The 13,906-nt window shown below is 41.9% G+C and overlaps 2 protein-coding genes across 2 annotated transcripts; both read left to right on the top strand.

The window, feature by feature from the left end:
* The first annotated feature begins 116 nt into the window (after positions 1-116).
* On the top strand, positions 117-4,775 carry LOC108112007 (E3 ubiquitin-protein ligase Topors). The gene is made up of 4 exons (XM_017221744.2): positions 117-1,201; positions 1,266-1,726; positions 1,781-3,222; positions 3,337-4,775. Exons 1-4 carry the CDS (start codon positions 803-805, stop codon positions 4,179-4,181), a joined length of 3,147 nt encoding a protein of 1,048 aa, XP_017077233.2. The 5' UTR covers positions 117-802; the 3' UTR covers positions 4,182-4,775.
* Positions 4,776-5,460: 685 nt separating this feature from the next.
* On the top strand, positions 5,461-6,880 carry LOC108111921. The gene is made up of 2 exons (XM_017221562.2): positions 5,461-5,570; positions 5,631-6,880. Exons 1-2 carry the CDS (start codon positions 5,461-5,463, stop codon positions 6,601-6,603), a joined length of 1,083 nt encoding a protein of 360 aa, XP_017077051.2. The 3' UTR covers positions 6,604-6,880.
* The last annotated feature ends 7,026 nt before the right edge of the window (positions 6,881-13,906 follow it).

Below are 13,906 nucleotides of genomic sequence, written 5' to 3'. Positions count from 1 at the left end.
CTAAAAAAGGCACTACAGTGTCCCTTTAAAAAAAGTGCATTATATGAAAAAAAGTTTTTGATTAAAAAAATAAGAAACTAAATTCTAGTTATTTATCTTCAGTAGAATTCTTATAAACTTATATAAAAAGTTTTGTACTGTGAAAGGAAAAAAATTACGTACTCTATATGTTAAACAATTTTTACAGACATATATGCAAAGCAATATATCTCATCACTTCTATCAACCAACAATTCACAGAGAAATATAAAGAAATAATAATATTTTTCTATCAAGAAATTTAGCCAATAAAAGTAATAAAAAGAATTGAACAGTTGAATTGCTGTTTTAAGAAAGTTTTTACTCATTTTCGAAATTACAAATATTTTAAAGTACAAAAAAATAAGTCGGACGCCCGTGGTCTTCAGCATTTTGTGGCACGCGAGGAACGGTCACATCGTAGTGCACAAAAAATCGAGTTTCCTGCATTTTTAGGTGTTAAAATATCCTAGTTAAAGTGCGATTTCTGGTCTGAAAACAGTTCTGTGCCAAGCCAAAAACCCCTGTCTACCATATAGATCGGAAGGGAATACTGATAATGTGGCCAAGGGCCCGTGAATGGCCATTAGAAAACGACGCATGAGACTCGAATTGCTAACCAGATGATAGAATAGCGTGCCAGCGAGAGCGAGTGAGAGAGGGCGAGAGGACCAGGGAGAGAAAGAGAGAGAGGAGGCCAGAGTAGACACAAAACTCCGAGCGGAGCTCTCGCCCATTTTCCGGCCGATTTTGCTGTCTATATAGCTGCTATATAGTCACCGATATGGCAGAAGAGAACCCGGGGGGAAATGCCGGAGATGTGCCTAATTCGGGAGCGGAAGATGTGGGTGCTTCTGTGATCGTCGAGCCGGGATCCGTAGGATCCAATGTCGGGACCCACACTCTTCCGGCTGCGGCCATGAAGTTTGCAGATCTTACAGAAAGCGGCAGCGAATCCGGAGACAATGAAGCTGAGGAGCTAGTTGTCACAGGGCCGGAAAACAACATTAGCGCCAGCGGTGAACCGGGGACCAGTGCCTCAGCCACAGAAGAGAATAATGCAGCAGAACGCGCCTCACCACCGCCCAATTGCGCGATCTGCTTGTCCCGCTGCAAGAAGAAGTGCTTCACGGACTCGTGTATGCATCAGTTCTGCTTTAAGTGCCTGTGCGAATGGAGTAAGGTGAGTAACCTGCAGGATAAACTATCTGAAATGATTCCTCCAAAGCTGTTTACTTTCATAACAGATCAAACCCGAGTGCCCGCTGTGCAAGCAGCCCTTCAAAACCATTATACACAATGTCAGAACCCTGGATGACTACGATCGCTATCCAGTACAGAGCTCATCGCCTGTACCGCCGGAACATCCCTCTCTGCGTTTCCACATAGTTCGGCGTCCCAGGTTTATGCCTCTTGTGCAAAACCAGGCCGTTATGACCAACGACATAGAGGCCGGTATAGCAGCAGTAGCTGCCGGAGAAGATGTATTGCCAGCTGCCGAAGTAGCAGCCGGTAGACACTCGTTCAACCGCTTCGAGCCGTACCGCATGGAGTTGATGAACTACTACCGGCACGACCAGGATGCGACCACGTCGACCTCTTTAAGCCAGCTATGGCGGCGCTATGTGTATGACAGAAAGTTGTATGCCTTGCCAGTCAGCGATAGCTTGACGGGACACTTTCGCGAGTGGAGTGCTCGATTTTACAGGTGCGTATTTATATATTTTGTACCCATTGCATACTAATTCTATTTAAATTTTAGAAACAATCCCGCCCAGATGCATCGATTGATGCCTTGGATACATCGCGACATTGTGTGCCTGTTAAGGAATGCCGCACATAGCGTTAGCACTGTGATGCAGTTGATGCACGACATCCTGCCTATGACCAATATACTAGGTCCTACATTCCGTCGCCGGCTGTCGCCTTTTTTGGGCGAGCGCACCAGTCACTTTATCCATGAACTGTTTAACTTCGCCCGCTCTCCCTTCGACATGATCGGCTACGACCATGTGGTTCAATACTCTGCACGCGTTGCGGAGGAGGTGGAGGTAGATCTGCTAGACATGGTAGAGACCCAGTCGTCGAACGGTGATGATCTACATTTGGAGGTCGGTGATAGCGATGGAGATGCTTATGCGGAATTCTCCAACGACTGGAGTCCTTCAAGCGGTCGACCGTCGACCAGTGTGATTGTTACTAATCCCGGTGCCACACATTCCTTCAGCGTGACTATGGCCAGCGATGGTAGTGAGCTCCCTGGCATATCCATACGACGCACAACCACATCCAATGTAGGCTCCCAAACAGTGGCGATCAATCTGAGCATGAGGCGTCCAGCGGCGGTTGCCAGCGAGGATGCGGAGGTCATAGAGATCGACGATGGAGATGCAGCCGCTAATGCAGAGGTGGCAGCCATAAACGACGGTAGCAATCCTAGCAGGAGGCACGCAGGCGCCACACTCCCAGTGAGTGCCCACATCGAGCTGCAGACCAGTAGTAGCTCTGGCGACGAAGATGAGTGTGTCTTCGTGTTAGAGCTAAAGCCACCACACCTGCGTACTCCCGAACAGGTTAGCCTTGACTCGAATAGTGACTCTGATGTCGTTTTCGTAAATGAGGAAAATGGAGCTCCTCCTGCTGAAAGTCTTGGGGATCAGGCGGTAGAAACGCCAGGTGATCAGGCCACTAGAGATCAGGGCTTGTTCATGGGCCCCAGCACAAGCGCAGCAGCCAGCAGGGGCAAGAACTGGAAATTGGTGGTGGCGGAGGCACGTCGCCTTGATCAGTTCCGCACATCGCGCTCAACACGCTCGAAGAGATCGCGCCAGCGGTCCTCCGTCCCAGCCCGCAGTGCCAGTGGCAGCAGTAATAGCAGCTGCAGCAGCTCCTCCTTCCACTTAAGCTCTCCCTTCTTCAGCAGCAGCAGCGATGATAGCAGTAGTTCAACAATTCCTGAGCCAGTCAAGAAAAAAAGCAAGCCGCCTGCAAAGAAAAAACGTTCTGGAAAAGCTTTAAATAGGAAAAGAACATCTCGCAAACGGAAACGACAGGCTTCAAATTCAGGTCAGAATGTGAGCGAACGGGTAGCCCTGGAGATTGAGAGTCAAGCGGAACAACAGAAAATCGCACAGAAACCGGAAAGCAGTGACAGCTCTAGTTCGTCCGATGACGAATCAGCCGGCGGTAGCAGCGATACATCTGGTAAGTGGTATTTAAATGTATGGTCTTATCACCAAGTTCGCCCAAAATTTCCAATTCTATAAAACTCAAAAAGATTTAATTCTAATCTATTAAATGTCTTATATTTTCGTCTAGGTCAACCCAACAAAAATAACAACAATACCAGCAGTGATGATTCTGACGATGATAGCACAGAGAACCTACAGCTTAGCGCTTTGCGGGCCACTCTAAAAGCGGAGGCATCTTTAGAGGATAGGAAACCCCTTAAACTAGAGCTACAAATGCCCGAAGACGACGAAGAAAGGGAACAGCAACAGGAGGCGCCTCATAACGCTGAGGCAGCTCCAGCGCTAACAGAGGACCCAGAACCAGGACGTAGTGTCCCAAAGCGGCGGCGTAGTTGTAGCAACAGCAATCAATCCAACCAGAGCGCCAGTTTGGCCAGCAGTTCATCAGCTACATCAAGTTCCGTTCCTTTGAGTTCGTTCGGCTGGAGGGCTGCAGGCTATTCCGGCGATCCCTTGATACGTGACAACGTCGAGGAGCATGACATAGCTAACTCCCTAATTGAACTCTCTACGCTAAACCATCGAATGGCGATCGAAATGATGAGCGATCGATCTAGAGAGCTGGATATCGCCCTCAACTTGCTGCAGAACTCTGTGCCCGACAGCTCGCAAGCTCAGGAAGATGTTGGCGACGATGTACATCTCTTTTCCGACGCAGATGAGGATCCAGAGGCAATCAATGAACGGAATAACTATTCCTGGGAGGCTGCAATCGACGTGGTTGGAGAAGCCGAGGTGGAAACTGCAGAGGATACAGCCACTGCCACTGAAGAGCAAGATGAAGAGGAAGAAGACGATATCGATGATGGTGAAGATGAACAGGAAAGGAGAGCAGAGGAGGAAGAAGAGGATGAGGATGATAGCGACAACAACGATGATGAAGAGGATCGGGAGCCGTCGTTTTTAGCATAAGCTACAGACTTTAATTTTCATTTAAGTTGTTTATTTAATGGAATGATTAACTGGTTTCCGTCTTGTATTGTTCCGATTCCTAAAACCCCTGAACCCAAAAAGTAATAATAAATGTAGCTTGCTATGTAAGTAACTAATACCAGTTAGCGTAAGCTCAAAATAGGTGTATTTTAGGCCTAGGATTGCCATTTTAAGTTGTACATATTCACCAATATCTTAAAATACATATAGTTACATTTACACATCTATTAATTGTAACATTATTTAAATGTTCCCTCATATAGCCCACCCCAAAAATTCATTCGATATCCCAGATCAGACCCTTCCTATCTTCCTATCCCCACATCGGTTGTAAATGTATTCCGTTAAGTTAACCACGGCCTACATATGCTAACTATAAACAATGGCAACTAAATTTACTGTTCTTAGCTTATAAATCATAGTACTAACTCTGATAAATGTATGGCGAGAGTGTTAATGTTTTTTGCATAAATGGGCGTGGCCAGTTATGAATTTTAGTGTACTCAGCATACGAAGAACAAAAAATATATAATACGAATCAAATACATAATAAATGTAAAGATTAAATGTAAAGCAGTTGGATTTTATTATTTTAAGTGGAATTAAAAAATGTATGGGTTTTGTGTTCCTAATCGTTGTCATCGTTTTTGTGATCTTTGGGATTCATAATACATATATTTTATCTTGCAAATTATTAGTTATTTTGAAAAAACATTTAAAGGACAGTTAATATGAGTGAATAGCCCTATTGCTTTAACTAAAAAGTTTGTTTCATTTGCTGCACATTAATTTTCCAACACTATTTTGTGTTAAAATATTTTTTACAAAGACTAATAAAATGACTTTTAATGATTCTATTTTTAAAAATTTTCTTTTGTTTTTTGAAGAATACACATGCATTGCGCTTAAGCCACCAGAAACTCCAAATCTCATCGTGTAGATATGCCCTAGTCTAAACATATGTATGTGTGTAGCGCTGGGCGCCAATAATTCATTTGCGTTTGCGAGGTAAACAAAAGTTCCCCGTACAGTGCGTTTCATATTTCCACTTCAGCAAATTGTATATTTAAAAAACTATTTGTTTAGTTTTGCCAAACAAAATAATACTGGAAAAATACCAGTGTGTGAGTGACAAGACTAACAGAAACGGTAAAACCAAACTTGTGATTGACAGCTCTAGAAATTTTCTCCATCACAGAAAACTTCATTTTCTTGATTTTAGAAGTTGTACATATTTAATATTAATTGGATAATGAAGATGCCTAGGCAGATGATCAACTGGCGGGTCTACGTCTACGCCAATTCACTATATTCCCTCCCGGATCCAGAGATGCCCGACTTTCGCGAGTGGTCGCCAGAATATTTTCGGTGAGTTTGGCTTTAAAATCAAGATATTCATTATTGGCGACTTCCTCTGCCTTTTTACAGTCGCAATCCCTACGAAATGCATAGGATTATGGACTGGGTAAATCGGGATATTTCGGTGCTCGTCAAGTCCGGCAAGTCGGATCTTTACTTTGTGTACGAGTCCATTTTGAGTTTGCTTCCACAATTTAGTATGAAAAGTTATGAATTTAGCTATACTTTGGAGACCTATATTGGCCCCGAATACGATCACTTTCTCTACGAACTGATCAACTTTGCGCGATCTCCGTACGATGATCTAATATCCTACGAGTGTAACACTCAGTACAGAGCTTTGATGGACGAAAATTTTGGACCTGATACTACTGCTATCGAAAGGGATCGTAATGTTTTGTCTCCACATCTTCACAGCTTTGTAGAGTTTTCACGACGCATCAATCACGATGATTGCGGTGGCTTTGAAACGAATTTGGCCATGGAAGATGAAGATTACTATGAGCTAGATGAACTAATGAGGTCGCGATTCAATTGCCCATGCCTTGGGGAGTTGGATGGTGAAGTGACAGGACCCATAATCCAAAGTGTGGTGATAAGACCTCCTAGCCAGCAGCAGGCTCAGGCGAATCGGCGTACTCAATCGCAACCAGTGGCACAAAGCAACCAACCGCAGCCGGCTCAGCAAGATCAGCAACAGCCTTCGCAACCAGGACAACAGCAGGCTTCATCCTCAGGAAACCGTCCACCAATTGTATTACCCGTTGAGGATCTGCAATTAGAGGTGGCGATCGAGCGCAGTATGTTTGAAGGTGCCGTGCAGGGAGGTCGCGCGCCGCGTAATCCCAATAACCGTTTGATACGCAATCCCAACGGGACCGGATCAGGGACAGGAACAGGAACAGCACCAGGATCAGGATCCAGCTTGATGAATCCACCACCACCAGTTGCTGGTGCTCCCGCCGCCAACTCCGCTGCGATGCAGAGACGTGCTATTTCGGTTGGGCGTGTACGCCGTCGACGCCCGACAAACCCACGCTAGGATAATTTCCTAATTACAATGTCCTTTCGCAACATTTTAAAACTTAAGTATAATACAATCTAGTGCGCCGAGGTCTCTGTTAATGCTATCTCAGAAACAGCACGAATAAAAAGGTTCAAAAGGCATTAAAAATTGATAACGATAACGGTATTGGGTAACTGTGAAAAAAGGGATGGCCCATCAATTCGGACATGCCGTGGAAAATTGCGTGCCAAATATGCCTTTAGCGCATATTTCCCCTTTGTCTTAATTTCGGCAGAAAAGGTAGCAACCGACCCCCACCCACATCCCTTGTCACATGGCGCATGAAAAATTGAATTACACGCACTTTTGCGCATAAACGAGCTAAAATATATATAAAACGAAATAATACACAAAAAATGTTGAGTGAAAAATGCGGCCGATTTAGGGTTTTAACTGGAGGAATGGCAATGGAGTTTCAGGAGTTGTGGGATTTTCGGGTGCGGGTGCCTCAGCTGCTTGTGGTACCAAATTCACGGCCAGAAAATTGAGTTAAATATTCCTTTTTTTCGGTGCGGCTTGTCCTTTCCTTCGTTTTATTTTTTTTATTTTGGCAAAAGGTATAATATAATTGTCCTGCCTGCACGGTAATTCAATGCATATTTGATTTTATGATTCCGTCGGCACAAAGGAGCATTAATGCATATCGAATGAGGTCCTCTGAAATCGAATCGAATCATCATAATTGACAGGGGGTATAAACATGGCACATTAAGCAACCTAACTGAAGATGAAAGGTGCATCATGACGTCGGTAAAGAATTTTATCCAATTGACCTTTTTTAATATTCATAAATTTACTTGATTTTTCACGTAATCAAGTTTATAAAGGAAAACGTTTTGGAGAGAAGAGAGAACCTTTAAGAAAAATAGTTTTCCTGAGAGATAGGAAGTTAAGAAAACAATTTAAACTTGTTCAATTCCTCCTTAAAGCTATAGAAACATAACAAAATAAAAGTTTCAACTAAAATTACAATTTAAACTTAGATTATTACATTTACCAAACAACATTAAGATTAAAAATCAAATCGAATCATAATGACCAGGATAAAAATAACTTGAACCATCAGGCGAAGCCAACTGAAGATAAAAACTGCATCTTGAAGCTGTCTAAAGGACTCCATCACCGCCAAGATCTCGGCTTGGCTTTCGGAAAAGTTATCCCTTAGTCTAAATGTCATTAGGGTTTTGTCGGCTGCATTTGCTTGGCTCGACTGACAAACTAATTTGCGTAATGTTGACGAAAAACTTTTTATTTGACTTGCTGACTTGGCCCAAAGCCCGCCCATTTCGCCAGCTCCGTTTCTTTCATTCTTTTTTCTCTTTCTTTTTTTGAGAAAGACAGCCAAAGAATATAAGCGAGACGATTCAAAACTTTCTGTCAGTTTGCACTGCATTTCAAGATGTTAAAATGGGGCAGGGTGGCAATTGTCAGGCTGCGGTGTTGCCTGATCTAAAAGTAGTTTGCCAGCCTGGATTTAAGTTTGAGTTGCAAATTACGCCGCCGACTTAAATTAAACGTTTCAGATATCACGCATACGCACCGCTGCCTCGAAGGCGCCAAACCAAGGATCTTTAATGTGCATTTCATGAAAATGACTTGCTCGATCTGCATAAAATATTCAGCACAGCAATTTATAGATATACAAGGGCCGAGATTTTCCGGGACCCTAACGAATTATCATCGCATAAGTGTTCGGTTACGAGTAAATTTCGCTGTTGAGTTTATCTCAAATTATGCGCGTGGCGTTGGAAAATTAAAATAATTTCCACATTCGCCGCGAAGAGCAATTAATCAAGGCCGCCGCTGAATTATATGCGGTGCGGGAGTTATGAGTTCGCATTTAGGTCGAATGTTTTGGGCCAGGTCTTGATTTATGGGCATCCTCCGGCCACCTGTCACCCCAACACCCCTCCCCCCCCTGGCGAGATCATCGGCTTTCCAAACCCCAAAAGAAACCTTCGACAATCGGCTCATCGTCCCGCTCGACTTCCCGCTGCAATGTGTCACTTTCGGTTTCATTCTTGTCTTATTCTTGCCTTAGATTTCCGCACCCGACATTTTCTGAGTTTCCAGTATAAAGTCGTTCCTTTCAAGGATTCCGATTCTGCACTGAGAGAAAATAGATTACTTAATATTTTCATTAATTTGTTACGTTGATTATTTTTAAAAGTATTTGAAAAACAAAAAATTATAAGGATTTAAATATTTCTTTCCTCTGGAATAATTATAAATATTATATTATATATATATATATGTCTATAAATATATATCTATATATATTGAATTGTATATTTTTATAAACTATTATTGATAAATTTTACCATATTTTTCCCTCAATTCATTTTGCTGTTTTCCCCTTTCGGCATTTGCCAACTTTAATATGTTGGCACAGCATGGAGGCACGGCTTCGCGTCGAGTTTCCATTACATTGCAGCGGAAGCCGGATGTTGAAATTGTTGAGGTTGCTTCGCCAGCGTGGAAAAGTTGTGGGCGTGTGTGTGTGTGTGATGGTGTAAGCTCCTTAGGAGACTCCTTCGACGGCTGGCAATGTTTAGGAAATTGCCAGGAATACCATGGCTACCGCGACGCGATTGGAAATCGAATCCGGACGCAAACACGAAACCTAATCGCGGTCCTTTCTTTAAACGTTCAATCAAAAACTTCTCACGGATTCGCCAGAATCAACTCAATTTTTGCACAATTGTCGCAGCTTAACTCTTAAGCAGAGAGACTCCTTGATTACGTAATCGATTTGAAGTGGAAAAGCCATAAAACAGTCATCACTTTTCAATAAACATGTACACTTTGCATATTTGGCTATGATACAGCACTTAAATAAGTTTGCAATCTCGCTTTTTATTTCCTCATTTCTCATTTAAGTTGGCATTCAAGTTGGACGGGAAAAAGCTGAAATAAATTTAATTTATTGAGAGCAGCATTCAGATGAGCTTTTAACCTAATTGGCTAAATAAATTAAGCGCTTGCATGATGTGTTTTAAAGTCTTTTACTGCACTTTAATAGGTATAGTTACTTGATCTGGCGCTTAAGTCTTTTTATGAATATTGAAAATGTATATATCTACTCAGATGATAATCCAGAAATAGTGTTGCTTTATTGGAGTTTAAATACCCATGACTTTGTGAAAGTTTTTGTTTACCTTCAACAGTATTTCATAAATCAGAGTTCACGGAATCATGATGCTTAAAGGAATGTTTTTAATTACAATTTGAAATTGAATGGTAAAAGTGGATATGCATTTCAGAGAAAATGCAGTTTTTTATTTTATGGTTTTAACTTTTTGAGCTTCCGTGAAACCTCAAAAAAATATGACTTTAAGTCAACATAACACTCAGGCTGGAATAAATATTAATATCCTTTAAATGGGCGATTTTCCGATACTTTACTTTGTGTTGGCCTGTTGCGTGACATTCGATATTCGTTTTTTTTCCATTCCTTTCCGCTGCCACTGCTTTTCCACCGGAGCTGACTTTCCACTTTCTTGCTGGGGTAAAATGCGTGTGTCATAAATCTACTCCCGCGCCTTTCGCTTAAAATCAAGCTATTTATCACAAGACGGCGAGGCCGACGTCATGCTGCTGTTGTTGCTGCTGCGGCGGCAGTCAGGATACAAGGATGCCTGGATGCTGGATTCTGGGATGGCAAGATGCCGGAATGCCACGATGCCGCACACTCTTATCATCATCGAAGTGGGGACGATGGCGCATATGTTCCGTAGCTGTTGATGCCTCTCCGCAGGATTTTTTATGGGTCTGCCAACGCGGACCGCCTGCTGAGGTAAAAAGTTGCGGACAACAAACTTTCCTTCTTGACGTTCAGCTCTGCTCCGCTCCTCTTTTTTTCCTATGGTTTTGGATCCCTGGTGCGTGCGAAGGTGACAAGAATCCGGTAATTTGTGCCTTCAAGGTTAAATGTTAATGTTCGCCATTATACAAACATTTGACGTTTTGTTTTGGCAACAGCAGCAGGAGCAGCCACAAACGGGTTATGAACACGTGCGACAGTCCAAAGGGTCTACACTACGTATACGTAATTTTTTATGCTCCTGCTAATTTGACTGGCGCCAGGTAATAATACTCCTGCCCTCGGGCAGAAGTTGCCTTTAGTTTGCTTAGGCTCGCAGCCATAATTTAAAGAAGCCAAACTAAACATGGCCCACGACAATGTTTACGCTTAACTGTTTTTGCCCACCGAACGAAGTTGGCCAAGCCTATAGGCCATAAAGTTGGACCTCTAAAGTGTATACTGGTACTTGCTATTTGTTATATACTTGAATAATTCTTAAGAAATTTAAGTGCTGTTATCCTTATAAAATACTTAAATTACTAGTTTTGTATAGTAGCTTAGTTTTTTTTTTGGAAGGGATTTTAAATTATAAATGATCTTTAATAATATGTATTTGGCAGTTTTATTTTTTAATAATTATATATAATATATTAATATTAATATCTTCAAACTTCAACTCATTTAAGCTTGACTGTACTTGCGGGATGACCTTTCAGAAATGACTTGCGAGAGACTTGAAATGGCTGCTGGGCGACCGTCTTAATGGCAGTTCCAAATGTTGCTAATGTTAATTTAAGAAAATATTCAGACCCTGCCATGTGCGAGTGTGCGTGAGTGTGCGTATGTTTGTTGCCTGGAAACACTTGCGGTGTGGCAACATTTGTGCATTATTATTTGCGGTCAAGTCTTTTGCGGCTTGGCCTTTTAGCATATCCAAACCCCTTTGGAGGCCGCAGCAAATAGCTTTGCCAGTAGCGAACTAATTAAAGAAATATTCATTTCAAAATACTTGTAGCTCCAACAGAAATTACACGCCCACACACACTCATACACATACACAGCTACACTCACGCATTGACACACCGCTTTGGCTTCGCTTTTACTTGTGTGACGTGCATGAGGCAATCAATTACGGCGAACCGTTTTGCCAAAAAAAGCGTGTTGCCTACTTTCCGGCGCCCGCGTGTTTGCCAACACAGCAGCACAATTAATTATGTACATTGGAGCCCCTTTTTCCCATCATCGCCCCTTCCATAAACTTACCCACTTTCTTTGCTGTTTGCCAAAGTCTGTGTTTGCTCACACAGAGGGAAAATGGTTAGTAAATTCTGACAAAAATAATAAGCACATATGAGACTTATTAATTTTAAAAATTTATTTAAGCCATTATAATGGTAATGGTAAGTAATACATTACTAACAGTGCATCGTGTACATCAAAAATGGGTTCATGTGATTTATTAGTTTTTATTGTTAAAGATTGCATAATTATTATCTATTAATCCTCATAAAAACAAAAAGTACCTTTGATTTATTAATGAAATAAAGTTTTTTTATTTATTTAAAATGCTTGCCAGAAGTCTAAGAATGAACAAGAAAAATAGAAAATATTTATCCGAATAACTGTTGCATAGTTTTAGGCACACTTTCAAAATTTGTTTGATGCCAGGACTAAAAGTACGATTTGTTTATCCCTCATTTCTGCCAGTGCAGAGAAAAAACGGGATGAGAGCCATCCTTGAGCTTAGACGACAGCATATGCTCATGCATGCCTAATTACGATAAATCCTTGCCCTTGCCCGCTCCCACTTACCAACTTTCATCAACACCCTCGAACCCCGCATTCTTGCCCGCTTTCACTTTCTCTTTCGAGACGAACTTAGTTCGCGGGAACAAGCGCGGCCAAATGAAGTAGGTTGAAACAAAAACAAAAACAAGAACAGCAGCAGCACTTCACAAGGATCCTTTGCCCACGTGTGTGTGTGTGTTTGTTGGTCCTATTTGAGCGTATAAGTGTGTGTAGGCGTTCATAATTATGGCCGTATTTAGAGAAATTGGTTATTATGTGCTTAACGCCATTTGTCTGACTGGAAATAGTTTCTTTTCGGTGGCCCCCTGCTGTTGGTTATTCCGTTGGGGAGGTGTGCTTAGACAGTTTCTAAAACCGGAAATAACGCTTTAGAAGCCCTAAGGAGCTCTAACTACGGCTAGAATGGAAATTATTTTAAAAGAGCATGAAGGAAAACAGTTAAGCCCCAGCCTAGGGAGGAACAAAGGAAGGGTGTACGGTTTTAAAATTTAATTTCAATATTCCAGATCTTAGAGAAAACTGAATTAAACCTAACTCCAAACAGAGAATATCCTATTTTATTGATAAAACTTAATAAAACATCTTAGTTTAACAGCCCTTAGACTCTGCCAATTTGCATCGCTCTAATCCCTTTGCATATTTCAATTAAAGTTTCCTGTGAAATTCCAATCAACTAGCAACTCTCGTGGCCACCCTCTTAGTTAGTTGTGCTTGGCTAATACTTGAAATTGTTTGCTAATTCGTTATTATTGCCACTTTACCACGTTGCTCCTGTATTGGCTGGCCTTCTATATCCTTGGGCAATTAGCAGAGGGTGCTGGCTGGCAATGCCAAGTGTCCCCTTTTCGAGTGGCATTCGCTCTAAGATCCGGATACCCTGCATGCATGTCCATCAATAATGTATCCTTGCGGCTCCTTGCTCGTTCGTTATGCCATCTGTCAATTGGCCATCCATCAGTTCTAATTAATCATGCTCGGGCCTAATGAGTTGCTCTCAAATATGGAGGGAATGAATGGATGCCAATATTTCGGACTTGCTGCTAATGGAAACGGTGGAAATGCTCTCGGCTTATGCGATACAATTGTCGCCGATTCGATAGCATTGTTGCAATGTTCAGAATGTTCACAATGCAATGCCGGCAATACGCATTTCCAATTCCACCAGAGGCATCAACTGCGCACAAATCCAGCAATGAGAAAGATGCACAGGGAAAAATGTTTGATTGTTAAATTGTTAAAGTAAAATTATCGAAATATAAAAATAAGCTTGTCGTTGATCACAAGATTTTATAAATCCCAGTTTAATGACTACTTATTATTTCCTTTATAAATATTTAATAAAGTATCTCTTCTATTATTCCTAATGCCTGATATACAAAATCATTTACTAATTATGGTCATCTTTTTTCTACGTGTTATAGAGGAGCTATATCCTCTAGCCGATGGCGATGTTAATGGGGACTGACCTAGAGTCCGTCAACAACTTGAGCTGCCTTGGCGAATGTGCTGACATCTTTGTTTTGGCCCGCTCATAAATCGCAATTTTTTGGGATTGTTTTTGTTTTGACTGAGAATGTGGCTGCGGCTTTGTTTTCGGCTGGGGCTCTTTTGGCCGAAAATGTCTTAACGGCAAACTCGATTCATCAGACTATTGACAAGAAAGTG

The sequence above is a fragment of the Drosophila eugracilis genome, unplaced genomic scaffold (genome assembly GCF_018153835.1).
Source record: "Drosophila eugracilis isolate 14026-0451.02 unplaced genomic scaffold, ASM1815383v1 contig_90, whole genome shotgun sequence".
NCBI classification, from domain to species: domain Eukaryota; kingdom Metazoa; phylum Arthropoda; class Insecta; order Diptera; family Drosophilidae; genus Drosophila; species Drosophila eugracilis.
Note: the sequence above shows the minus strand (reverse complement) of the source record. Positions and strands in the feature narration are given on the sequence as shown.